Genomic DNA, 27,222 nt, shown 5'->3' on the forward strand with positions numbered 1-27,222 from the left:
GTTTACTAATGTGTCCTTGCAGTGAAGTGCAAAAGGCAGTGAATACATCCCAAGGATTGTACCAACGATGGACTGAACTCCTTACTGATCCCTCTTCAGCCAGCAAGGAAGAGTGTGACTGGACAACCAATGAGCTGAGGAACAGTCTTCGTAGTATTGAGTGGGACTTGGAGGATCTTGATGAGACTATTAATATCCTTTAACTGCAGGTGCACTGTTTTTGATATTCCCTTTAGTCACTTATAATATTCTGTCAGTTTTGATTAATTAACCAAATCCACTAATGACCAGTAAGGGTGTTTGTGTCAAATCCACATGTTTCTGCCACAGACTGAGGGGTCCGAAGACCCCAGGTTGGGAACCCCTGCCCTAAGGGTTCTTGTTGTCCATGGAGTTGTTGCCTGTCAAAGCCTCTTCAAAGGCTGCTGATGTAACTTGCCACAGAATTGCAAATTATTTCAGGTAGCAAGATTTTCACTATAATTTATAATTCATTTAAGCATTTCAGAAATTTATAGCTTTGTGGTTTCCCTTCAGCTGGAAAAAAAAATTGCCATTTCAGTGAATTCCTCTTCCCAGTTTTTAGCCTGTAGATGACATTGCATCAAATGCAAATCCAAATAAATTTCATATGTGCTAAGATTTTCTCTTTGAATAAGGAAGGTTCATACCACACCAACCTCAGAGTTTTTTTCCCTAGATTGTGCATTAGTTCCACCATTTACCTTAAAACTACAATACTGTGCAAAAATTATATAGCTAGGCTGCTGAAGACTTTTGCACAATACAGTGCTGATTTTATGCACTGTACTGCTGCAAAAAAAATTCATGACATATATGAGTAAGTGCTAATAAGTCCCCTCCTTTACTCCCATGATTGTGTCACCACCCACAGCTCTAATCTGCCAATTTAAATTTGCTGACGACACTACTTTGATTGGCCTAATCTCAAACAATAACAAGGTGGCCTTTAGGGAAGAAGTCATCTCTGACACAGTGATGTCAAGAAAACAATCTCTCCCTCAATGTCGCAAAACAAAGGAGCTGGTTGTGGATTACAGGAGGAATGAAGATGGGGGTTAGAGGGTAAACAGCTCTAAATTCCTCAGCATCCACATCACCGAGGACCTGATGTGGTCTGTACACACCAGCTGTGTGGTGAAAAGGCACAACAGCGCCTCTTTCACCTCAATGGTTGAGGAAGTTTGGCATGGGACCCCCAAATCCTAAGAACTTTCTACAGGAGCACAATTGAGAGCATCCTAAGTGGCTGCATCACTGCATGGTATGGGAACTGTAACTCCCTTAGTCACAGGATTCTGCAGAGTGTGGTGCGGACAGCCCAGTGACTCTGTAGTTGTGAACTTCCCATGATTCAGGACATTTACAAAGACAGGTGTGTAAAAAGGTGTGTAGGGTCATTGGAGACCCGAGTTACCCCACCCACAATCTATTCCAGCTTCTACCATCTGGGAAACGGTATTACAGCATAAAAGCCAGGACCAACGGGCTCCGGGACAGCTTCTTCCATTGGGCCATCAGACTGATTAACTCATGCTGATTTGAGTATATTCTATGTTACATTGACTGAGAACAATTGAAAATAGAAATTTATTATAAATTACTATGATTGCACATTACACATTTAGACGGAGACGTAACGTGAAGATTTTTACTCCTCATGTATGTGAAGGATGTAAGAAATAAAAGTCAATTGAATTCAATAATGATTCTGATTCTGATATGCATCTCTATTGGTCACGGGGGTGGGTGATTGAGGGCATCATAGTTGGGAGAAGGGAAAGGGAGTGGGAAGCACCAGAGGGACATTCTGTAATGATCAATAACGCGAACACCTTGCCTGGTGTTTCAGGGGTGGATGTGTCTGCATCCAAGCCGCCCTGTGCCCTTGGCACTCCTTCCCAGCCCTCTGCCCCACACCCCTCCCACGCCACTCCACCCTTACCATTCCCAACATTTTTTGCTCCTGGCAGATTTATAAACTCACACTCCGCTTCGCATTGACAAATGCACTACTATGCAAAAGTCTTAGGCGCCCCAGCTATATATGCCTAAGACTTTTGCACGGTACTGTATGTCCTCTAGTAGTTAAGCATTCTGTACAGCCCTTACTATTGATGCTACCTGGGTGTTCTATATTGTTAAATAACTTAAGTTTAGATATGGCTATTATCATTCAAGTTACTGAATCGGCATAAGTCCCTTCGCAGCAGACGGAAGTAAAAAAAAACTGATAACTAGATTGCTATTGAAAGAAAAAAAATTCTGGTTTATTCTTACCTCAGATCATACTGACCATAACACCAGGCCCATAAATATGGTTGTCTCTTAACTATTTTCTCATTTCAGAGGCAGATTGGGATGGACAGTAAATGCTATGGTGGCAGCACCATTGCATCTCATGAACAAATAAGAAAGCATCTCATTTGTCTCTTTCCCAAAGCAAACTAACCTCAGCCAATTATACTATAAATCAATTTCTGCAATACTGTAAACATTTTCATAGATCTTCACCGTAGTTGTACTGTGCAAAAGTCTGAGGTATATATTTTATAGCTAGGGAACTTAAGACTTTATAAATGTAGAGTGAGTTTAAAATCTGGTGGGAGCAAAGGATGTTGGGAATGGTGAGGGTGGAGTGTCATGGATGGAATGTGGGACAGGTGGCAGAGAAGGAGAGTCAGGGGCAGGTGGTGGCGTGAGTGCAGATACACCCAAGCTTGAAACACCAGGCAAGGTCGTTTGATTTCATACAATTGTTTTATTGATCATTACAGAATGTCTTTTTGCTGTTCCCCACTCCCTTCCCCTTCTCCCAACCATGATTTCCATCTGCCTGCCCACTTCCCTCTTTCTCAGTCCACAATAGAGATCCATATCAGAATCAGGTTTTCCATCATTCACATATGCCATGAAATTTGTTTATTTTTGTCACTGCAACAGTACAGTGCAATATGAAAAATTACTACAGTACTATGCAAATGTCTTAAGCACCCTAGCTATATACAGTAGTGCTAGAAAGTTTGTGAACCCTGTATAATTTTCTGTACTTCTGCATAAGTATGACCTAAAATGTGATCAGATCTTCACAAAAGTCCAAAAACTAGATAAAGAGAAGCCAATTATACTTTGTATACAAAACATTATACTTGTTCATTTAGTTATTGAGAAAAATGACCCAATATTACATGTATGTGTTGAAAAAAGTACGTGAACTTTTGCTTTCAGTAACTGGTGTGATCCCGTTGTAGGGCAATAACTTCAAACGTTTCCAGTAACTGTTGATCAGTCATGCACATTGGCTTGGGGGAATTTTAGACCATTCTTCCTTACAAAACTGCTTCAACTCTGGGATGATGGTAGGCTTCTTTGCATAAACTTCTTGCTTCAGGTCCTTCCACAATATTTCTATAAGATTAAGGTCAGGACTTTGGTTTAGCCTTCCAAGTTATAAATTTTCTTCTTCTTAAACCATTCTGTTGCTTATTCACTCTTGTCTTTTGGATTATTGTCTTGTTGCATTATCCAACTTCTATTACACTTCAGGTGACGGACTGCTACCCTGACATTCTCCTGTAAAGTGTCTTGATACAATTTTGAATTCATTGTCCCCTCAATGATTGCAAGCTGTCCAGGCCCTGAGGCAGCAAAGCAGCTCCAAACCATGTTGCTCCTTCCACCACGTTTCACATTTGGGATGAGGTTTTGGTGTTGTTGTGCAGTGCTTTTTTCCCTCCAAACATAGCAATGTGCATTTCTGCCAAAAAGTTCAACTTCTGTTTCATATGTACACAGAACATTGTCCCAGAAGCATTATAGAATATCCAGGTAGTCTTTTGCAAACTTCAGATATGCAGCAATATTTTTTTTTCCAAGAGCAGTGGTTTCCTCTGTTGTGTCCTTCCATGAACACTAGTCATATTAAGTGTTTTTCTTATAGTGAATGCACAAACAGAGACTTTAGTAAGTTCTCAAGATATTTGCAGCTCTTGCTGTTACCCTTGGGTTCCTTCTCACCTACTTTAGCATTGTACATTGTGCTCTTGGTGTGATCTTTGTAGGATGCCCACTCTTAGGGAGAGTAGCAACAATACTGAGTTTCCTCCATTTGTAGACAATTTCTCTTGCTGTGGACTGATGATCATTCAGGTCTTTCAAAATGCTTTTGTAGCCTTTTCCAGCTATCAATGTACAATTCTACTAACATCCTCTGAAAGTTATTTTGATTGAGGCATGGTGCACATAAGCAGATATTTCTTGAGAAGAGCAGGCTCTGCCAAAAGCCTGACTTTATGTGTCTCTCTAATAGGGCAAGGTAGCTCCAGAACCCACACCTCCAATTTCATCTTACTGATTGAAACAGCTGACTCCAAAAAGATTTTGTAGAAGGCATTACTCCAAAGGTTCACTTACTTTTACCAACAAATACGTGTAATATTGGATCATTTTTCTCAATAAATAAATGAACAAATATAATTTTTAATTTAATTTGATTCTCTTTATCTTGTTTTAGGACTTGCGTGAAGATCTGATCACATTTTAGGTCATATTTATGCAAAAATAAAGAAAATTCTACAGGGTTCACAAACTTGCTAGCACGACTGTATGTGCCTAAGACACTTAGATGTCACCACATCTGTTCTGAAATTTGGTGAACAGACCTACAGTAAGCCAGCTATGTGTTATCACGCAATGATTAAAACTGGAAGTGAAGTTCACTGTCCAATTTACAACCAGCATTAATACTGGAAGTAAGTTGCCCCGTGATGGAATTTCCAATGGCTAATATTTGAGTAACTGGAATAATTTCCCAAAGTAAATGTTAAAGTAGTTGTGCTTACTAGCAAATTGAATTTGGTGACAGTATTGTTAAATCAAGTTGTAATACCTTAATAAAAGTACAAACCCCATTTCCAGAAAAGTTGGGATATTTTCCAAAATGCAATAAAAACAATAATCTGTGATATGTTAATTCACGTGAACCTTTATTTAACTGACAAAAGTACAAAGAAAAGATTTTCAATAGTTTTCCTGACCAACTTAATTGTATTTTGTAAATATACACAAATTTAGAATTTGATGGCTGCAACACACTCAACAAAAGTTGGGACAGAGTTAAAATAAGATTGAAAAGTGCACAGAATATTCAAGTAACACTAGTTTGGAAGACTCCACATTAAGCAGGCTAATTGGTAGCAAGTGAGGTATCATGACTGGGTATAAAAGTAGCGTCCATCAAAGGCTCAGTCTTTGCAAGCAAGGATGGGTCATAGCTCACCCCTTTGTGCCAAAATTCGTGAGAGAATTGTTAGTCAGTTCAAAAGGAACATTTCCCAACGCAAGATTGCAGAGAATTTAGGTCTTTGAACATCTACAGTACATAATATTGTGAAAAGATTCAGAGAATTCAGAGACATCTCAGTGCGTAAAGGGCAAGGTCGGAAACCACTGTTGAATGTGCGTGATCTTCGAGCCCTCAGGCGGCACTGCCTAAGAAACCGTCATGCTACTGTGACAATTATAGCCACTTGGGCTCGGGAGTACTTCGGAAAACCATTGTCACTTAACACAGTCCATCGCTGCATCCACAAATGCAACTTGAAACTGTATTACGCAAGGAGGAAGCCATACATCAACTCTATGCAGAAACGCCGGTGAGTTCTCTGGGCCTGAGCTCATCTCAGGTGGACCGAAAGACTGTGGAACCGTGTGCTGTGGTCAGATGAGTCCACATTTCAGCTAGTTTTTGGAAAAAAACGGGTGTCGAGTTCTCCATGCCAAAGATGAAAACGACCATCCTGATTGTTATCTGCAAAAGCCAGCATCTGTGATGGTATGGGGGTACATCAGTGCCCACGGCATGGGTGAGTTGCATGTATGTGAAGGTACCATTTACTCTGAGGCGTCTATTAGGATTTTAGAGAGACATATGTTGCCATCAAGGCGATGTCTCTTCCTGGGATGTCCATGCTTATTTCAGCAGGACAGTGCCAGACTTCATTCTGCACGGGCTACAACAGCGTGGCTTTGTAGACACAGAGTGTGTGTGTTTGACTGGCCTGCTGCCAGTCCAGATCTATCTCCTATTGAAAATGTATGGCGCATCATGAAGAGAAGAATCAGACAACGGAGACCACGGACTGTTGAGCAGCTGAAGTCTTATATCAAGCAAGAATGGACAAAATTTCCAATTGCAAATCTACTACAATTAGTATCCTCAGTTCCAAAACGATTAAAAAGTGTTATTAAAAGGAAAAGTGATGTAACACAATGGTAAACATGCCTCTGTCCCAACTTTTGTTGAGTGTGTTGCAGCCATCAAATTCTAAATTTGTGTATATTTACAAAATACAATTAAGTTGGTCAGTAAAACTATTGAAAATCTTTTCTTTGTACTTTTGTCAGTTAAATAAAGGTTCACGTGAATTAACATATGACAGATTTTTTTTATTGCAGTTTGGAAAATATCCCAACTTTTCTGGAAATGGGGTTTGTAGAAAATGCTGGAAATAGTCACCAGGTCAGGTGGTGTTGATGGAGAGAGAAACCAGAGAATTGAACTGAACATTTTCAGAACTGAAAAAATGGAAATTAAGTGTGATTTAAGTTGCAGAGAAGAAAGAGTGTTGTTGAGTGCCAGAATGGTTGTGACAGGATGGTGACCAAGAGCTAAAACTAAATTGCAGAAGCAGGAAATCAGAAATTGAAACAGAAAATAAAAATTGTATAGTAACTTAGCAGCATTTTCTGTTTTTATTTCAGGATTCCATTTTCTGTGGTTCTTGCTTTTAGACTACAATAATCCATCATTGTTTGAAAAGAGAATTAGATTCAGCCAAGCTACCAAACACAAGAATTATTTGTTAGGTGAAAGTATATATAGAAACAGATCAGAATCTGACATCTTTATAACAACAGTAATGTTGGGATGGCACCAAAAGGAGGTTGTGGAGTTTACCTTATTGCCTATAGGTTTAAAGTATATTTTAAATTGAGTAATTTGGGAGGAGATTGCTATTTGTGCCTAAGTTGGGGTGATGTGGGAAAGAGTGAGAGCAAAAGATGGGATTTTGAAATGTTTGGTGGCAAGGGCATTTTTTCCCCCCTGAGTATGTAAAGGCAATTAAAGCTAAAAAATGCTATAATCTGAGTAATTAATTTTTTTTACTGGATTTGATTATGTTTCTACAAAGCACATAATTCATTATGTTAAAGACAATATAATTTGTTGTTGAGTTTAAATCTACCATACATGCATCAGTTAGTTTGCCTGAACTGCACATTACGCATCGTGGAGACAAACCCTCGCAAGTTTAACCTCAATCCAGCAGAATTGAGTAAAAGGAAAGCGTTCATTACCAGTACAAAACAAATTGTAAAGGTAAGCCTTGCTGATGCTTGTGAAAATGAGTGCTTCATGTGAGTTGTGGCAGTGTAAACCGGAGGCCGGGGCTATGGGAGGTTGAGGATCAGTATCTCCTATTGTTGGGCAAGGACACAATGAGACTTGAGAGAATAACAGGGAAGATTGTGAGGAGAGGGAGTACAAAATTGTCCTCTTTTGTGGTTAATGCTATTGCTAAAAATGTATTAGTGTCTGGAGTTAACTTTGGTGCAAGGTATTAGTTAAGTTGTTTGCCTGTGTGGAAGATGAATGGATAATCCAGAAAATAATTTCAAATCTCACACAGTTTAAAGTCAATGGCCTGCTGTCTGATTGTAATTGAAAACTGAACTGATGTCCTAAAACTGTTTCAGGAGGGAACAAAATGTCATTTCCTTGTTATAGACATACCAAAAAATCTTTAGGGAAGTGAAGGCCAGGTTTAGTACAGAGCAATGCTCCCTCTGCAATCTTTCCCATAAGTACATTGGACTGTAAAGTGCCCTCTGGCTTATTCCAGCATTTCCATGAGGAAATGATAAATGGTAATCAAAGTCAAACGTATTAACTATGAAAGATCTTAGAATACTGATGTGTTTTGATATTCATATTCTTATTGCTGATATGGGAAGAAGATGCAGGACAAATCATGGAAAGATAACTCCTACAGATGTGGTTTTCAAGTATACATTTTCTACACTGTGTTTGTAGCCATGATTTAGCTCTATAACTGAGGCCATTTAGGTAACCTGCACATCAACCAAACAATTTGACTGACCATCTTGGCTTGGGGTGTTTGAGGGAGCATTAGAATCCTGTTGGTCATATGGAACACAGTACCAGTGTCTAGTGTGGGAAGTGTAAAAAGCATGTTGGAATCCGTTAGATCCGTCTGTTTGTTATTTTCCTCGCAGTTTAACAATTATCTGCTTATATTTAAGTAGTTCTAACAGTTTACTATGCATCTAGTGGCTATACAAAGTATAATTATGGAAAGCTCTGGAAGTTTCTTTGTTTTGTATTAAGTGAGTAAGTGCTTTCCCATTGGTTAACTGGACCCGCCATATTAATATTATTGGGAAGAAAGCATGACAGTTCCTCTATTTCCTCAGGAGTCTGTGGAGATTTAGCATGTCGTCAAAAACCCTGGCAAACTTCTGTAGATGTGTAGTGGAAAGAGTGCTGACTTGGCTGCATTATGGCCTGATATGGGAACACTAATGCCTTGAGTGGAAAATCCTACAAAAGGTAGTGGATTCTGCCCAGTACATCATGGTTAAAGCCCTCCCAAAATTAAGCATATCTACATGAAATGTTGTCATAGAAAAGCAGCATCCATCATCAAAGATCCTCCCCACCCAGGCCATGCTCTTTTCTCGTTGCTGCCATCAGGTTTTGTGCCTCTTGAGCAGTGGTTCCCAACCTTTTCTATGCCCCACACCCCTGGGAAATGTTTGATTAATGTTCGCAAAAGTAATATCACATTTGAAGATGAAGTCTAATTTCTAATTTTTGAACCACATACAATACTGCGGGTGAACAAATTGAACTTGAAAAAATAAGCTTTTAACTCAGTGCATAAAATGCAAATATAAATTGAGCAATTAGATTCTAATTTATTCAGAAAAAATTGTAAACAGTAAATTGATGAGACTCCTCAACTCTGAGGTGTAACTCCCAGGTAACACTGATGAGACTCCTCAACTCTGAGGTGTAACTTCCCAGGTAACACTGATGAGAATCCTCAATGCTGACTTGGGCAGCGGGAGACTGGAGTGAGTTTACGTCTCTCTCGACTCGGGCAGCGGGAGACTGGAGTGTGCTTGGGACAAACGTTACTACCACTTTTCAAGACACACTGGCAGCTGTCTGAGTGATGACTCATGACTTGTCACTCAAACACACAAGCCACTCTTTGTCGCACCCCCTGAAATTCCATCTCGCACCCCAGGTTGGGAACCCCTGCTCTTGAGAGAACTTGGATTAAGCACTAGAATCTAACAGAGTTGCTAAAGGATTGGAGAAGGAGCTTTGCTATGTATTTAACCCACCCCTACCTTTCCTTCCTTCACGATTTTTAGAACATTAGTTGTGTTTGGGTTTGTCCATAGTTTGAAATGCGAATTTATTTCTACTCAGTTACACTAATATATGCAGTAGTGGAACAAAATAGATGGGTAAAAGAAACACAGTCAGTATCATGGTTAACACTCCTATTTGGTGAGATTTGTAGTTACCTGCTGTGGTAAAACCCGAATCTGTTGTACTTACAGGAAATGAAAGATCACATGTCCAGTTCTTCGATGCAAGCATTAGTGGAACAGAGAAACCGACAGGTGTGTGGCTTTTATTGACGTTTGTTTATTATTGATTCAGAAACCTTGTGCGTAATAGGCACCACAGCTGAGATTTCTCATGGCCCTTTGGATAACATCAAGGTAAACAAGACATAACCTCTCAGTGGATTTCCCTGATGTGATTATTTTATTTTTTGAGATTCAATGCGGAATCGGACCCATGAGCTGTGCCACCCAGAAACCCCAGTTTAGCTCAAGCCTAATGACAGGACAGTTTGGAATAATCCTTACCATAAAATCCTTACAGACAGTGGTGGGAATTGAACCCAGGTGGCTGGTACTGTAAAGTTTTGTGCAACCACACTGCCTGTTAATTACTGTCAATGATGTCAGCATTATTTCAGTGTTGTACCAATTTGCCAAGAGCTCTGTTCCCTAGCTTGGAATCACTTGTCTGGAAAATTAAAGTCATTCCTCAACATAACAAGCTCTTACACCCCCTTTAACATGATTACCATGGCTGATTAGAAATACATGTTCATTAAAATCACTTACACTGACACTATTTGCCTCTTCAGAAGGCTTCCTCATTTGGAGAAGTGCCCAAAAAACAACGCAAAGGCAGATGTAGTATCGAGATGCCCTGGTCAGAAAGTTAGTGATTCTATTTGTTGGGCTGTTGGCTGGTTTTGTTTGGGATGTTGTTGGACAGATGGCTCCAGAAGCTAAGAGGAAGAAAATGTCCACTCGTATGACCACAGCTGGAAATTGAAAGCCATGGAATACTGACATCTCAGGTTCTTCCAGACCTGAATTCTAGTTGACTTTGGGCCTAGGCCAAATAGACCAGTTCCACATATTCCTATATTACTCAGCAGTTGCACACTGGGGTCCATTCACCTTGTAGGTTCAAATTCATCTTCGGGATCATTAGCATTTAAACAGGCTGTTTTAAGTACTTTCCATCTTTCAGATGAAATATTAAGCAAGAGATATTAAACCCATTACCATCCATGGTGTACATATGTAAAATAACCCACAGTACCGTATGGGTGAGTTCTATCTGGTATCTTCACCAGTATTTATCTGTTAAAATAGCATTCACAGTTTGAAGGATTTTTTGTTTTCTTTGGGCCTTTCCTCGATGGAGTTCAGAGGACGATGGTCTTAAAACTTAATATTGAAAAGCCTAGATTCAGATTCAGTTTATTGTCATTTGGAAACCACAAATGCAATGCATTTAAAAAATGAGATAACGTTCCTCCAGAATGATATCACAAAAGCATATGACAAAACAGACTACACCAGAAAATCCACATAACGTTTGGCAATCCCCAATCCAGAGTCCGGAGAGGCTGCTGCGTATTAATATCACGCTACCATCTTAGCACGTTCCCCAGAAAGGAGCTCCAAATCCACTAGACAAACAAGACCAAAAACTAAAGCTACAAGACCTGCACAAAACCACATAGTGTAAACAACAGTGTAAACAATAGCATAATTGATTAAAAAAACAGACTATGGGCACAGTAAAAATAGTCCAAAGATGTTAAAGGACTATAAGTTCAAAAGAAATCACCACACAGTTTCCACAAGTCCCCAGGGGTCCTGACAGACTCGCCATCCCACGCCAGCGGCAGAAGGGAATACCCCCGCTATGGACTTACACGGTGCCGCCCAACTTAGCCTCGCAGACGCAGCACACAACGAAAGCTCCGTCGAAACCAGCCTCGCAGATGCAGCACACACCGAAAGCAACCTGACCACAGCGGACTCCAAGTCCGTTGAACCTCCGAGCCAATGACCATCCCCTCCAGCACAGCTTCTCCGAGCACCATCCTCTGCCGAGCGTATTAAGACGGCCCAGTCATCGGCCATCGGCAACATGACCCCAAGGACTGGGGGCCTGTTCTTCCCAGCAGAGTCCCGAACCTCACAGCAGCAGCAGCAACGAAGAAGGTCTTCCTGGAGATTTCCCGATGTTCCTCCGTGCTCCCACATCTGTTTTCAATCGATTATGATTGCGCACGGCACCCCACTTCACAAATAACAGATAATCAGCTCCAGAGTGGCCGCTGCAAGCTGCCTTGTGCCACCATCTTGAAAATTATTTTAAAAATAAAAGATGAGGTGGATCTGCAGAGAATGTCTTCAATATTGAGGGAGCCCAGGATCTGAGGGTACAGACTCAGAATAAAGGAATGTCTATTTAGAACTGAGATGAGAAAGAATTTCTTCAGCCAGAGGATGGTGAATCCGTGGAACATTGCCATAAAATGCTGTGGAGGCTATTATTGGATGCATCTAAAGCAGAGATAAATAGCTTCTTGATTGATTAAGGGTTAAAGGAGAAAACAGGAGAATACAATTGAAAAATTAAAACAAAAAAAATCAGTTTTCTTTGAATGGTGAAGCAGACCCCATGGACAAAATGGCCCAATTCTTACAATTTTGCCTTTAAAACAACTGATCTGGTTATTATCATGTTTTAGAAACTTATTTGTTTGGTTTCTTATGTACTGCTTTGGAATTTTCTATATTAACTCAAGTTCTTTTATCCTGTTATCTTTAATGTGGGATGTTACTGTGTGGAGAATAGCACTGGCTCTTTGATGTTTGTGCAGGCACTGCTAAGCGCTAGGGGAAGCCAGAGACCAAGCTCCACTTCAGACAAATACAGCCGACTTGATCAAGAACTGCAAGCAGTGAATTCTCAGTTCATTGAGGACCAAAACATGCAACAGCAGGTAACCAAGCAAACTGACAGCACAATTGCTGCAAGTTGATTGCAGTGGGTGGGGAAATGGAAGTGTAGAATATCTTACAGCATTTGTCTATGATGGGAGGATGAGGCCCAGACTTAAGACATGACACCCTCTCAGAAAGGCTTGTATAGGGAGAGAAGGAGGCACAACCAGTTGATAGGATTGCCCTGTCCTTCACCAGATTACAGATCTGGTTCTAAGGCTGGGCTGAATGCAATTGAAATTAGGAAATGCACTGTTAAACTGGACAGGAAGAAACAGGGGAATTGTGATTGACATCAGCTTAGGTTCCTGCTTTTGCTGTGTTCTGCTCGTAGGTACAAGCAAAGCACAAAGCTAGGCTGCGAAGCCTATCAATGACAGCAACCTTTTGTATCCAGTGTCACAGTGAACTCAAAGACTTAAGGAATTACATCCAGCAAAAAGAGGAAAACAAGTTGAGCAAAGAAGGGAGGAACACTATAGAGAGCAGAAAAACTACCATCTACTGGAAAATAGCTAGGGTCAAGTGGGGAATCTTTGTGTAGATAAAGGAAGATGAGTTTATGGACAGCACAAAGAACTCACCATCCTCAGTTATAGAAATCTACCAGTCCTGTGTTGGTGATAAGTGGCTTTATTTAAGGAACGGAGGACCTAGGGACTTTGGGTTTTTGTTAACCTTTTTTAATGCCATTCGTCCACATAGTTGATCGTGGAGCAACAGGATGATCAGCTGGAGCTGGTTTCAGGCAGCATCGGCGTTTTGAAGAACATGTCACAGAAGATCGGCCATGAGTTGGATGAGCAAGCAGTGTAAGTGTTAATTCAGAAATATGCTTTCCTTAAGTTTCGCTTTTGTCCTGTTGTGCAGTCATTGCTCTGCTAAGTCCCAAAGTAAAAAAGCAATAAAGATGAAATATGAAGGTAAGCTCGCCAATACTGTAAAAGATACCAATATTTTTTGGATATATAAAAAATAAAAGGGAGATGAGAGTGAATATCAAACTGCTGGAAAATGATACTGGAGAGGTAGTAATGGGGAACAAAGATATAGCACTCAAAATTAATAAGTATTTGTATCAGTCTTCACAGTGGAACTCACCCAGTAGTATGCTAGAAATGCAAGAGAGTTGAGGGCAGAAGTGAATTTTGTTGCTATTACTAGGGAGAAGGTACTTGGGAAGCTGAAAGGTCTGAAGGTAGATAAGTCACTTGGACTAAATGGACTACACCTCTGAAAGAAGTAGTTGAGATTGTGGAGGCATTAGTAATGATCTTTCAAGAATCACAAGATTCTAGAATGGTTCCAGAGGACTGGACAATTGCAAATGTCCCTGCTCTCTTTAAAAAGGGAAGGGGGCAAAAGACAGGAAATTGTAGGCCAGTTAGCCAGACTTCAGTGGTTGGGAAGATGTTGGAGTCCATTATTAAGGATGAGGTTTTGGGATACTTGAAGGAACATGATGAAATAGGCCAAAGTCCTTGAGAGGTGATCTTGCCTGACAAATCTGATGGAATTCTTTGAGGAAATAGCAGGCAGGGTAAACAAAGGAGAGACAGTGAATGTTGTTCATACGGATTTTCAGCAGGCCTTTAACATGGTGTCACACATTAGGCTGCTTAACAAGATAAGAGCCCATGATATTACAGGAAAGATGGATAGAAGATAGGCTGACTGGCAGGAGGCAAAGCTTGGGAATAAAGGGAGCCTTTCTTGGTTGAATGCTGGTGACTAGAGATGTACCTCAGGGGTCAGTGTTAGGACCCCTACCTTTGATATTATATGTCAATGATTTAGATGATGGAAGTAATTGCTTTCTGGCCAGGGTTGCAGACAGTACAGAGGTAGGTGGAGGGGCAAGTAGTGTTGAGGAGGACGTGAGTGAAGTGAAAGGAAGGGAAGTATATGGTCATGCAGTTTGGTAGAAGGAATAAAGGCACAGACTATTTTCTAAACAGGTACAAATTCAGAAATCAGAAGTGCAAAGGGGTTAGAGAGACCTCGTGCAGGATTCCCTAAGGTTAACTTGCAGATTGAGTCAGTGGTAAGGAAGGCAAATACAATAGAACCATAGAACATTACAGCACAGAAACAGGCCTTGTGGCCCTTCTTGGCTGTGCCAAACCATTTTTCTGCCTAGTCCCACTGACCTGCACCTGGACCATATCCCTCCATACACTTCTCATCCATGTACCTGTCTAAGTTTTTCTTAAATGTGAAAAGCGAGCCCGCATTTACCACTTCATTTGGTAGCTCATTCCACACTCCCGCCACTCTCTGTGAGAAGAAGCCCCCCCCAATGTTCCCTTTAAACTTTTCCCCCTTCACCCTTAACCTATGTCCTCTGGTTTTTTTCTACCCTAGCCTCAGTGGAAAAAGCCAGCTTGCATTCACTCTATCTATACCTATCATAATTTTATATACCTCTATCAAATCTCCCCTCATTCTTCTATGCTCCAGGGAATAAAGTCCTGACCTATTCAACCTTTCTCTGTAACTCAGTTTCTCAAGTCCCAGCAACATCCTTGTAAACCTTCTCTGCACTCTTTCAACCTTATTAATATCCTTCCTGTAATTCAGTGACCAAAACTGCACACAATACTCCAAATTCGGCCTCACAACTTCATGCCCACAACTCATTAAACTTAGCCCATACACGAGGAAATCTGCAGATGCTGGAAATTCAAGCAACGCACACAAAATGCTGGTGGAATGCAGCAGGCCAGGCAGCATCTATAGGGAGAAGCACTGTCGACGTTTCAGGCCGAGACCCTTCGTCAGGACTACCTGAAAGAAGAGATAGTAAGAGATTTGAAAGTGGGAGAGGGAGGAGGAGATCTGAAATGATAGGAGGCTTTTTCCACTGAGGCTAGGGTAGAAAAAAACCAGAGGACATGGGTTAAGGGTGAAGGGGGGAAAGTTTATAGGATATGATGTGTGCCTTATACAACCTCACCATAACATTCCAACTCTTATACTCAAAACTTTGATTTACAATGTGGTCATACTTCCAAAAGCTCACTTTACTACCCTATCTCCCTGTGACGCCACTTTTAGGGAATTTTGTATCTGTATTCCCAGATTCCTCTATTCTACTGCACTCCTTAGTGTCCTACCATTTACCTTCTATGTTCTTTCAACTAACCTCCCATGCGGGACTTTGTCAAAGCCCTTACTGAAGTCCATGTAGACAATATCCACTGCCTTCCCTTCATTCACTTTCCTTGTAACCTCCTCGAAAAACTCTAATAGATTTGTTAAACATGACCTACTACACACAAAGCCATGTTGTCTCTCCCTAATAAGTCCCTGTCTATTTAAATACTTGTAGATCCTATCTCTTAGTACTCCTTCCAATAATTTACCTACTCCTGACATCAAACTTACCGGCCTGTAATTTCCCAGATTACTTTTAGAGCCTTTTTTAAAGAACAGAACAACATGAGCTATCCTCCAATCCTCCAGCACCTCACCCATATATACTGACATTTTAAATATATCTGCCAAGGCCCCTGCAATTTCAACACTAGTCTCTTTCAAGGTCCGAGGGAATTCCCCGTCAGGTCCTGGGGATTTATCTACTCTGATTTGCCTCAAGATAGCAAGCACCTCCTTCTTTTCAATCTGTATAGGTTCCATGACCTCACTACTTGTTTACCTTATTTCCATTGACTCCATGCCAGTTTCCTTAGTAAAAACTGATGCAAAAAACCCATTTAAGATATCCCCCATTTCTTTTGGTTCCATACGTAGCCAACCACTTTGATCTTCAAGAGGACCAATTTTATCCCTTACTATCCTTTTGCTCTTGATATACTTGTAGAAGCTCTTTGGATTAACCTTCTTCCTGACTACCAAAGCAATCTCATGTCTTCTTTTAGCCCTCCTGATTTCTTCCTTAAGTATTTTTTTGCACTTCTTATACTCCTCAAGTACCTCATTTGCTCCTTGTTTCCTATACATGTCATACAACCCTCTCTTCTTCTTTATCAGAGTTCCAATATCCCTAGAGAACCATGGTTCCTTATTCTTATTCACTTTGCCTTTAATCCTGACAGGAACATACAAACTCTGCACTCTCAGAATTTCTCCTTTGAAGGCCTCCCACTTACCAACAACATTCTTGCCAGAGAACAACCTGTCCCAATCCATGCTTTTTAGATCCTTTCTCATTTCTTCAAATTTGGCCTTTTTTCAGTTTAGAACCTCAACCTGAGGACCAGATCTATCTTTATCCATGATCATGTTAAAACTACTGGTGTTATGATCACTGGAACCAAAGTGTTCCCCTACACACACTTCCGTCACCTGTCCTAACTCGTTTCCTAATCGGAGATCTAATATTGCATCCTCTCTCGTCAGTACCTCTACATATTGATTTAGAAAACTTTCCTGAACACGTTTTACAAACTCTAACCCATCTAGACCTTTAACAGTATGGGAGTCCCAATCAATATGTGGAAAATTAAAATCCCCAACTATCACGACTTTATGTTTCCTGCAGTTGTCTGCTATCTCTCTGCAGATTTGCTCCTCCAATTCTCGCTGACTATTGGGTGGTCTGTAACTTAACCCGATTAATGTGGTCATACCTTTCCTGTTTCTCAGCTCCACCCATATGACCTCGGTAGACAAGCCCTCTAATCTGTCCTGCCTGAGCACTGCTGCAACATTTTCCCTGACTAGCAATGCTGCCCCCCCCCCCCCCCACCCGTCATCCCTCTGCCTCTATCACGTCTGAAACATAGGAACCCTGGAACATTAAGCTGCCAGTCCTGCCCCTCCTGTAGCCAAGTTTCACTAATGGCTACAATGTCATAATTCCACATGTCATTAGCATTCATTTCAAGAAGACTAGCATATAAAAGGATGTAGTACAGAGGCTTTATAAGTCATTGGTTACACATCACTTGGGGTATTGTGAGCAGTTGTGGGCCCCTTATTTGTGAAAGAAAGTGCTGGCATTGGAGAGAGTCCGGAGGTGGTTCGTGAGAATGATCCCTGGAATGAAAAGATTAACATATGAGTTGCATTTGATGGCTCTGGGCCTATACTCGCTGGAGTTTTAAAAAAATGAAGGCAAATCTCATTGAAACCTTTCAAATATTGAAAGGCCTAGATAGAGTAGATGTGGAGAAGATGTTTCCTGTAGTGGAGGAGTCTAGGACTAAAAGACACAGCCTCAGAATACGAGGACAGAGATAAGGAGGAAATTCTTTAGCCAGGGGTTGGTGAATCTGTGGAGTTTATTACTATAGATGGCTGGGGAGGCCAAGTCATTGGTATATTTGAAGCGGAGGTTGATAGGTTGTTGATTTAGTAAAGGCATTGTTTGAAGTTTTGTGGCGAAGGTGGGAGAACAGGATTGAGAGGAATAATAAATCAGCCATTATGGAAGAGGAACATGACCTAATTTTGTTCCAATGTCTTGTGAGTTTATGGAAATAAGCTTTGCTTTGATCTCTCTTCAACCCTCTGTTTTCCATGTCCTTAATTTTCACTGATGTGTTGCAGTTCTAGAAGTTGCAACAGCCTTTAGCAAAGTGTCCACTATAGCTAGATTTGACAGATTCCATCACCTAACCTCACCCTATTGTTACTGGGTACACGCGTGCACTTGGTAAGAACAGCAGGTTGACTGTCATCAACCCTGAGGTTTTGGAGACAGATGGCAAGGGTTCTGACAACTAAAGGAGATGATCTTTGCACAAAGGTAATGAGTTTGATGCTTGCTCTTTTCCAAAAGCTATTGATGCAAGGGATAAATTGGGAATTTCAAAACTTTGTTTCATTTTTATTTGACAGCAAATCAGACCAAGATGAATGGATGGAGTTGTGATACAAAAGACTCATGATTTGATTAAATGGTGGTGGAAACAAGGGGCTGAATGTCATTGTTCTGTTCTTATGGAGGTTGACAGAAGTACTACGAATAAGAGAAGTTAATAGCTAGCTAATGATTTGCAAACAAAGGTCTAGGAGAGAAGGTGAGAGGGAGTTAGTGACACTGGCTGTAGCACTGAACTGTTGAACAGAATGGGGGTTGTTCTCTTCCTGAGCTATTTCCCTAAACTCAATACAACAATTACTAATGTTCATTGGAGATTTCCTGCTTTTTCACTGCCCTGTTTTCTAGCTTTGGGGATGATGTCATTCATTTGAATGACAGTCAAGCAGGGATAGCATCGTAGCTAGAGTAACGTGTGTGCTTTAGTCTAGAACTGGATTATAATTTTTAAACTACATAGAATCAATAATACAGTGTATTCCAGTAAAGTGGGACACATCAGGACCAGTTAATTTTGTTCCAATTAAGTAGCTGTCCCAATTAGCCAAAGTTTCTCGGAAACATTAACATTTAAAGCAACATTTGTTGCTTTAAAATCTTTGTGACCCAGCTTCTTAGCTATCTTCCCTGACTTGTTTTTTAACATTGATTTACTGATGTGGACACCTTGTCCAGTTACAATAGGAAACCCTTGATTGAGGACCTCTTCAACATCTGGGTCCTTACCTTTACACTTTCATTTTTGGGAAGTTCCCTGTTGTTCCTTGCATAATGCCCATTCTTCTTGCAAATTATCTTGCTGATGTATTAAGTGTGCAATTGTAGATTTCAACACTCCAGTTTATCTCTGCTTGCTGACAATCAGTGGTGTTAGGCAGATAGCTTTTAATTTGGTCCAGTAGGATAATTTTTTCGGCTGGTGTCAAATCTTTTTGTGGCATCTTGGTAAGGATCTGAACTTCTTTAAAATCAAAATTAAAAAACCAAAGTGATCAAAAATCACTGCTTTTTGAATAAGCGTACGTTGGTCCAAAAGGACAACATAACACAAACACACGCAACTGATGCTGTTTAAAAACTGTACGCTTGAAGCACGGGTGTAATGTCTAATGGCTGCACAAGTGCATGTGACTGATGCTAGTTAGAAACTGTTCAGCAACAGTCTCTCATCCCAATTAAGCATCATGGTAGCCCAAATAAATGAAGGGGATCCCCTCTGTCTTTTTGATTAGTTTTTGTCCTTGTCTCAAACATGCAGCTACCCTGATTAACTGATGGCCCAATTAAGTGGAATCCATTGTATATACTGATGGAATTGACAGCGAGAGTTTTATATATTTGTGAAGAACAAGGGTGTGTGGGGGAGCCATGGGGCAACTTATTTTATCTCATATTTAGAGTAAAGGTGTTTCTGTCTTTGTGTATGTTTTGAGGGGATGTGGATGTGATAGGGTTTATTTGTAGGTGTTGGAATGCTATGCATATATAAGGAGGTGAGATATTTGTTGGTGAAGGAGAATGGCTATTTTCTGCATGTATTTGGAGGTAAAGGTAAGGAAGGTGTATACTGTTGGGGCTCTTACTAAGGATGAAGTCTTAAGTAGCTTTATTTTTAGAACAATCATGGCAAGGCATTGTAACTGAGGGAGAAGTGGAAAATCTCATATAAAGTGGAGTGAGTAACAAGTTCTATAAATTATTCAGTGCGTGTGGAGGGTGAAATTGGACCCCACTCCTTAGTTTAAGGTTTCACTGTATACTGTAATCTCCCACAGTATGCTTGACGAGTTCTCCTATGAGTTGGATAGCACACAGTCACGGATGGATAATGTAATGAAGAAGCTGGCCAAAGTGTCCCACATGACCAGTGGTAAGTTTGAGGAGCTGAACTTTCTTAGACCAAAATGCATGAATCTAATTAAGCTCTTTGAATCTAATTATTTTCTTTGAACTAAAGCCTAAGAGAATGTTTGTCTTCCCTAGGTTTTTTTTCTCTTGAAGAGAAACTGAGAGTGGAATTATTTAATATGCTGCAAGTTATGCAAGTTCTTGACTAATCACATCTAAGTAAACTTGTTTACTGTGAAAAGAATTAAAACTTATAAATTTTTCATCAAATACAACAACAAACAGTAATAATCATATGACAGAAATATTGTCAATGCTATAAATGATAAAAATGCTGGAAGCGGATTGCTGCTCAGCATCAGTGGAGGGTAAAAATTAGAGTTATTATTTCAGATAGAAAGTGTCACTGTACATGGAAGGCCATTTGACACTTTGTATAGCACTTTAAAAGTGTATTTAGTTATTCCACACTTGAGCATATTTTCTTTTTTGAGTACATTTCCAATTTATTGTTGACTTTGCCTAAGTAAATAACTGCTTAACTAAACAACACACACAAAATGCTGGAAGAACTCAGCAGGCCAGACAGCATCTATAGAAAAAAAGTACAGACAACATCTCGGGCTGAGTTCTTTTGACAGAAAGCCAAAACTGATTGAACTTCTGGACATTTGCCCTAATAGCATCTTATATGTTCCAATCTCTAATTTTGTGTTATTGCTCCAATGAAATGCTCTTGCTAATTTTTCCTCCATTGCTGTTACTTGTGACATTAGGTTGGGAATGGGGGGAAAGGGAACAAGAATAGTACAAGAACAAGTACAAACTGAGATGACCCAACACAAAAGGTGGTTAAAAAGTCAAGTTTAGAAGAAATAATGGTTATAGCACAATGTCGGTATATAAATAGTTTGGCATGAATAGCTCAAACAGAGATTCAGCGATTGATGGCCCTTCATCAGACTGGGAAAGTGAGGAAATAAGCATGCTAAAGAAGAAGAGGGTGGAGAGAGCAGAAGGAATGGCTGATAGTATGAAGGTCACAATAGTCTGTGATAATTGCTTTTGGTGCTATTAGTTGAGGGAAGTACTTGTAAATCATAGTCAATCTGTCTGAAAGAGTGTAGAACAAGCAGTAGAGAGTGATGAATAAAAATACATTGACAACATGCTGGAACTGATATTCAGAATCAAGTTTAACATCACTGGCATATTTTGGGAAATTTGTTAATTTTGTGGCAGCAGTACAATGCAATAATGATAAATATAGAAAAGAAACCAGAATTACAGTAAGTATATTAAATTAAATAGTTAAGTTTAAAAAATAATTGGATAGGGTGTATGGACGGGAAAGGAATGGAGGGTTATGTGCTGAGGGGAGGTCGGTGGGACTAGGTGAGAGTAAGCGTTCGGCACGGACTAGAAGGGCTGAGATGGCCTGTTTCCGTGCTGTAATTGTTATATGGTTAAAATATGTGGTGTAAAAGCAGAAATTTTTTAAAAAGTAGTGAGATAGTGTTCATGGTTTCAATGTCCATTCAGAAGTCGGATGGCAGAGGGGAAGAAGTTGTTCCTGAATCACTGAGTGTGTGCCTTCAGCCTTCTGTACCCCCTTCTTGACAGATAACAATGAGAAGAGGGCATGTCCTGGGTGGTGGGGGTCCTTAGTGATGCATCCCACCTTCTTGAAGCACCGCTGCTTGAAGATGTTTTGGATACTCTGGAAGTTAGTGCTCATGATGGTGCTGACTAAGTTTACAGCTTTCTGCAACTTACTTCAGTCCTGTGCAGTAGCCCCTCATACCAGATGGTGATGCAGCCAGTCAGAATTTTCTCCATAGTACACCTGTAGAAGTTTATGAGTGTTTTAAGTGTCAACCAAATCTCTTTGAACTCCTAATGAAATATAGCTGCCACCTTGCCTTCTTTATAGCTGCATCAACATGTTGGGTCCAGTTTAGGTCCTTAGGGATATTGACACCCAGGAACTTGAAATTACTCACTCTCTCCACTTTTGATCCTTCTATGAGGATTGGTTTGTGTTCCTTCGTCTTGCCCTTTCTGAAGACCACTATCAGCTCTTTGGTCTTGCTACGTTGAGTGCAAGGTTATTGCTACAACATAACTGAACTACAACACAACTACGTTGAGGGCATACAGGAGCTGGTATATCTCACTCCTATATGCTCTCTCGTCACCATCTGAGATTCTACCAACAAGGGTTGTATCATCAGCAAATTTATAAATGGCATTTGAGCTATGCCTAGCCACATAGTCATGGGTATAGAGGGAGTAGAGTAGCGAGCTAAGCACATACCCCTGAGGTGTGCCAGTGTTAGTTGTTGTTGAGGTGGAGATGTTATTTCTAATCCACACAGATTTTGGTCTTCTGGTTAGGAAGTCGAGGATCCAATTGCAGAGGGAGGTTCAGAGGCCCAGGTTCTAGAGCTTTTCGATCAGGACTGTAGGAATGATTGTGTTAAACACTAAACTGTAGTCAATAAACTGCATCTCATATAGATATTTGTATTATCCAGGTGATCCAAGGCCACATGGAACACCATTGAGATCAGGTGTGCCATAGACCTATTGTGGTAATAGGCAAATTGAAGTGGGTCAGATCCTTCCTGAGACAGGAGTTGATTCTAGCCATGACCAACCTCTTAAAGCATTTCATCACCATAGATGTGAGTGCTACTGGATGATAGTCATTACGGCAACCCACCCTGCTCTTCTTGGGCACTGGTATGATTGTTACCCTTTTCAAGTGGGTGGGAACTTCCAACTGCAGCAATGAGAGATTGAAAATGTCTAAATGTCCAAATTTATTCAGAACAAAATGCTGCAAATCTGAAATAAAGGAGAATACAGGGAACACTCAGCAGAACAGTCTACATCTGTGGAGATCTGCATTACAAATGGATGCATTTGCATAAGAGCTGGTTGGCTCTGACACAAACTGAAAGGGCTGCTTATCAGAAAGTGTTGACTTCAATATTGAGTCTGGCGGGGTGCTACATGCCAAGAAGGAAGGTGACGTGCTGTTCTTTGCACCTGCTTTCGACTTTGTTGAGGCCACAGTGTGAGGGAGATTTAAAATGGTGACTGGAAACTCAGGGTCATCCCTGTGGACTGCATGGAGATGTTCAGCAAAGCAGTCACCAAATCTATTTGGATTCTCCAGTGCAGGGGAGACTCATTATAAAAAACAAGTACAATGCACTAAGTTTGAAATGCAGGTGAATCATTACTTCACTTGGAAGAACTGTATTTGAGTCCCTAGATGGTGAGAAGGAAAGGTTCCCTGTGCCTGTGAAAGGGTGAGTAGTTGGTGGAGATGTAATGTTGAACTGGAAGATTGTGGAAGAAACAATGTTTTACAAGTGCTGGCAGGGGAGAGAAAGGAATGATGTGTTTGGTTGTGGACAGTCATTGAGGGAGCAGTAATTAAAGGATGAGCCACTAAATGCAGAGGCTAGTGGCTAAAGAGAGCCCTGTCTTTTCTCTGGCTCTAGGCAGAAGGTGTGAGGACAGAAATGTGTGTCACAGAGAAGGTGTGATTGAGATCTCTGTCAGTTATGAGAGGATGGCATCTGATAAGTACAAGCACGGAAAGTATGATTATCAGAACAGCCGACCATAACAAAGGAATTGGATGAAGAGAATAGTGTGCTGGGAGGCGGTGTATTCAAGATAACTGGAAGTCATTGGTCTCGTAGTTGCTAACCTCTCCTCTCAATTGGAGACAGACATTAAGGAAAGGAAGAGTCAGATTTGGACCATGTGAAAGTGAGGGCAGGAGAGAAACTGGCAACCAGAATGCAGCATTAATACAGACTCAAATAAGGACTGGTCTGGAAATCCAAGAAAGAAATTGAACAATTTCAGATAACCAGCTTTACTTCTTTTGTAGCAGAATTGGCCAGTTCTGGTATAGGGTTATCCATCATTTTGTTTTCTCTCTGCATGGATGTTATATGACCTACTGAGTATTTACAAAATTTACATTTACTTGGATTTCCAGCATCTGTTGTAACTTGCATCTCACAGGTTCAAACATCTGTCTCCAATTGAAAGGGTAGGTTAGCAACTAAAATCCACTGCTAGCCCAGTGACTCCTAGCCCAGTTTTTTTTTTGTCTCTCTGATCCCACCATTCATCATCCTCTTCACAGTCCCTCCAGACAGATCAACTGTCTGTCCCTCCAGACAGATCAATCAGATGGCTCTGAATGGTCCCCATGCTATCACAGATGTTCTTTTCACCCTTGCCCCTCTTCCCAACTTAAAACACACACATTTTCTCAATTTTAAATATCTGATGAAGCAGAATCTAAAATGTTGAATTTCTCTTCACAGGAGTTGTTTTACCCTGTTCCTCATTTGGGAGTTTGTACCTTCAGGAAAACACAAGAGAAAACAGAACTAAAATCCTAGCATGAGTGTTGTTTATTACTGAACAAGACAAGCAATCTTCTCCAACTAAAACAGCTCCTATAATTTATGAAGGGCTCATGATCTGGGTGCATTCATGAATTGTTATATTCAAATCAGTGTCCTAGAAGCAAACTATAAAGATGATTTTTAAGTTTATTGGGACTGCTCAGGCTTCTGATAGTGGAGTACTATTCTGTATCTGTTTATCTCTTAGAATGTGTAGGAAGCTGGTTGAAAATACCCAAATATGGCAAGGGGTTTTGATTTGCAGCAGGAAGTTGCAGAATGGAACAGGAAGTGTGAAGGGGATCTTGACAGGAAATGACACCAGGATGTAAGTTGGTTTCCTGCCTGGTCACTGACTCATTCATTGTTAAATCCTTGAGAAACATGCAGAAAGTGATATATTAACAGCACATTGCACCAGTAGTCTGTGAAAACACAGGCTTGTAGCTTCACTTCTAACAAACACTGAGCAATATAGTTGCATTACTTATATTTAGTGACCGCTTTATTGGCTTCACCTGTACACCTGCTTGTTACATAATCAACGAATCACATGGCAGCCACTCAATGCAGAAAACCATGCAAATGTGTTCAGACCAAACATCAGAATGGGGTAGAAATGTGATCTTAGTGACTTTGACTGAGAAATGATTGTTGGTGCCAGGCAAGGAGGTTTGAGAATCTCAGAAACTGCTGAACTCCTGGGATTTTCACAGACAGTGTATCTAGAGTTTACAGAGAATAGTGTGAGAAGCAAAGTGTATACAGTGAATGGCAGTTACTTGGGTGGAAACATCTTCTTAATGAGAGAGGTCTAAGGAGAATGGCCAGACTGATTCAACTTGACAGGAAAGAGACAGTAACTCAAATAACCGTGTTAGAACGGGGTGTGCAGAAGAGCACCTCTGTATGCACAACACATTGAACCTTGAAGTGGATAGGCTACAGCAGTGGAAGACCATGAACATACTCTCAATGTCCGTTTTACTCGGTACAAGAGGTATGTAATTAAGTGGCCACTGACTGTCTAGTTCAATGTTCTCAAAGGCAACATACAGTGTAGCAATGTTATAGACTTGATCGCTTGTAGAGAATATGTAACTGAGGTTGCACCAGCACCTGTGGGTTTTCTGGTTGGTTTATTTTTATCTCGTGTACTGAGATAACAGGATGCCTTCCAGAAAGATTATTCCATACATACCTCAGGGTAGTATACATGGAAAACAAAATGGATTAAAACATATAGTGTTACAAATAAACTACAAACACCATGACAAGGTAGTTTGAGAGATCAAGAGTTTATCTTTAGTGTACAAGGGATTTGTGTGAGTCTATAACAATGGAACCATGGGCCTGGCGGTACACGATTTCAAACCTTTTGATGATGGGAAGGGGGAGAATAGAGAATGACGAAGGTAGGGTGTTTTGCACAGGTATAACTTGTGGAGGGCTGTTTCAAGAGCGAAGAGACAATTTGTATATTTGAAACAAGTTGTACAATTAGTCAGCTCCATGTTGGATACTAGCCTCCATAGTGTCCAAGACATCTTCAAGGAGTGGTGTCTCAGAAAGGCAATGTCCATTCTTAAGGACCCTCCACCCAGGGCATGCCCTCTTCTCATTGTTATCTGTCAGGAAGGGGATACAGAAGCCTGAAGGCACACAGGAACAACTTCTTCCCCTCTGCCACCTTATTTCTAAATGGATATTGAACCATGAACACTACCTCACTTTTTAAAAAATGTATATTATTTCTGTTTTTGCACTATTTTAATCTATTTAATATACATATATATACTTACTATATTTGATTTACTTATTTTATTGTTTTCTTTCTATATTATCATGTAATGCATTGATCTGCTGCTGCTAAGTTAACAAATTTCACGACACATGTCAGTGATAATAAACCTGATTCTGATTCTGCTTTTGTGAGGCAGTGAGAAGTGTAAACAGAGTCAATGGAGCAAAAGCTGTTTTTTGTGATATGAATGCATCCCCATCCAACTCTCTGGAATTTCTTGCAATCCTGGGTAGAGCTGTTGCAATACCAAGCAGGATGTATCAGGTTAGGATGCTTTCTGTAAAAATTGGTGAAGGTCACTGGGGACATGCCAAATTTCCTTAAGGCTAAGAGTAGGTTGAAGCATTGGTGTACTTTATTGGGCCTACATGGTTGGTCCAGGACAAGTTGTTGCTGATGTTTACACCAAAGAACTTGAAGCTCTCACCTAATTCCACCTCAGCACCATTGATACAGATGGGGCATGTACTCTGTTCTGTTTCCTGAAGTAGATTAGCAGCTCCTTCGTTGTCCTGATATTGAGAGAAAACTTGTCTTGACACCAAGCCAGCTGGCTCTCAGTTTCCATCCTATGTTCTCTCCCATTATTGTTTTGAGGTCAGGCCTGGTACAGTGGTGTCATCCTCAACTTGAAAATGAGGTTTTAGCAGAATTTGGCCACACTGTCCTGTGATTCCTGGGTGCACAGTATTGATCACAGGATCATTGATGATAGGCTATTGCCTAAACAGTTAGTTTAGAGCCTTCCGTGCTGATGAATGATTTACAGTTCACACGTGTAGCCCTGTGTGCCACCCATGCACAGAATGAATCATCGATTTCTGCAGATTGGTGGTTACTGCTGCCCACTGCAGGATATGAATTTCCTTTCCCTTGGGTTGCAAGTTTAC

General features: G+C 40.6%; 1 protein-coding gene across 2 annotated transcripts in view; it reads left to right on the forward strand.

Moving 5' to 3' along the window:
* stx6 (syntaxin 6) overlaps positions 1-27,222 on the forward strand; it is a 48,722-nt gene that overhangs the window by 744 nt on the left and 20,756 nt on the right. The window contains exons 2-7 of one of the 2 annotated variants that reach the window (XM_073063694.1): positions 23-192; positions 7,308-7,402; positions 9,679-9,741; positions 12,327-12,449; positions 13,156-13,262; positions 20,014-20,108. In XM_073063694.1, coding sequence (XP_072919795.1) covers positions 23-192; positions 7,308-7,402; positions 9,679-9,741; positions 12,327-12,449; positions 13,156-13,262; positions 20,014-20,108 — 653 coding nt within the window. Of the gene's footprint in view, positions 1-22; positions 210-7,307; positions 7,403-9,678; positions 9,742-12,326; positions 12,450-13,155; positions 13,263-20,013; positions 20,109-27,222 lie in introns of those variants that run through there. The other variant, XM_073063695.1, reaches the window with a different exon arrangement.

The sequence above is a fragment of the Hemitrygon akajei genome, chromosome 12 (genome assembly GCF_048418815.1).
Source record: "Hemitrygon akajei chromosome 12, sHemAka1.3, whole genome shotgun sequence".
In the NCBI taxonomy this organism is placed as follows: Eukaryota; Metazoa; Chordata; class Chondrichthyes; order Myliobatiformes; family Dasyatidae; genus Hemitrygon; species Hemitrygon akajei.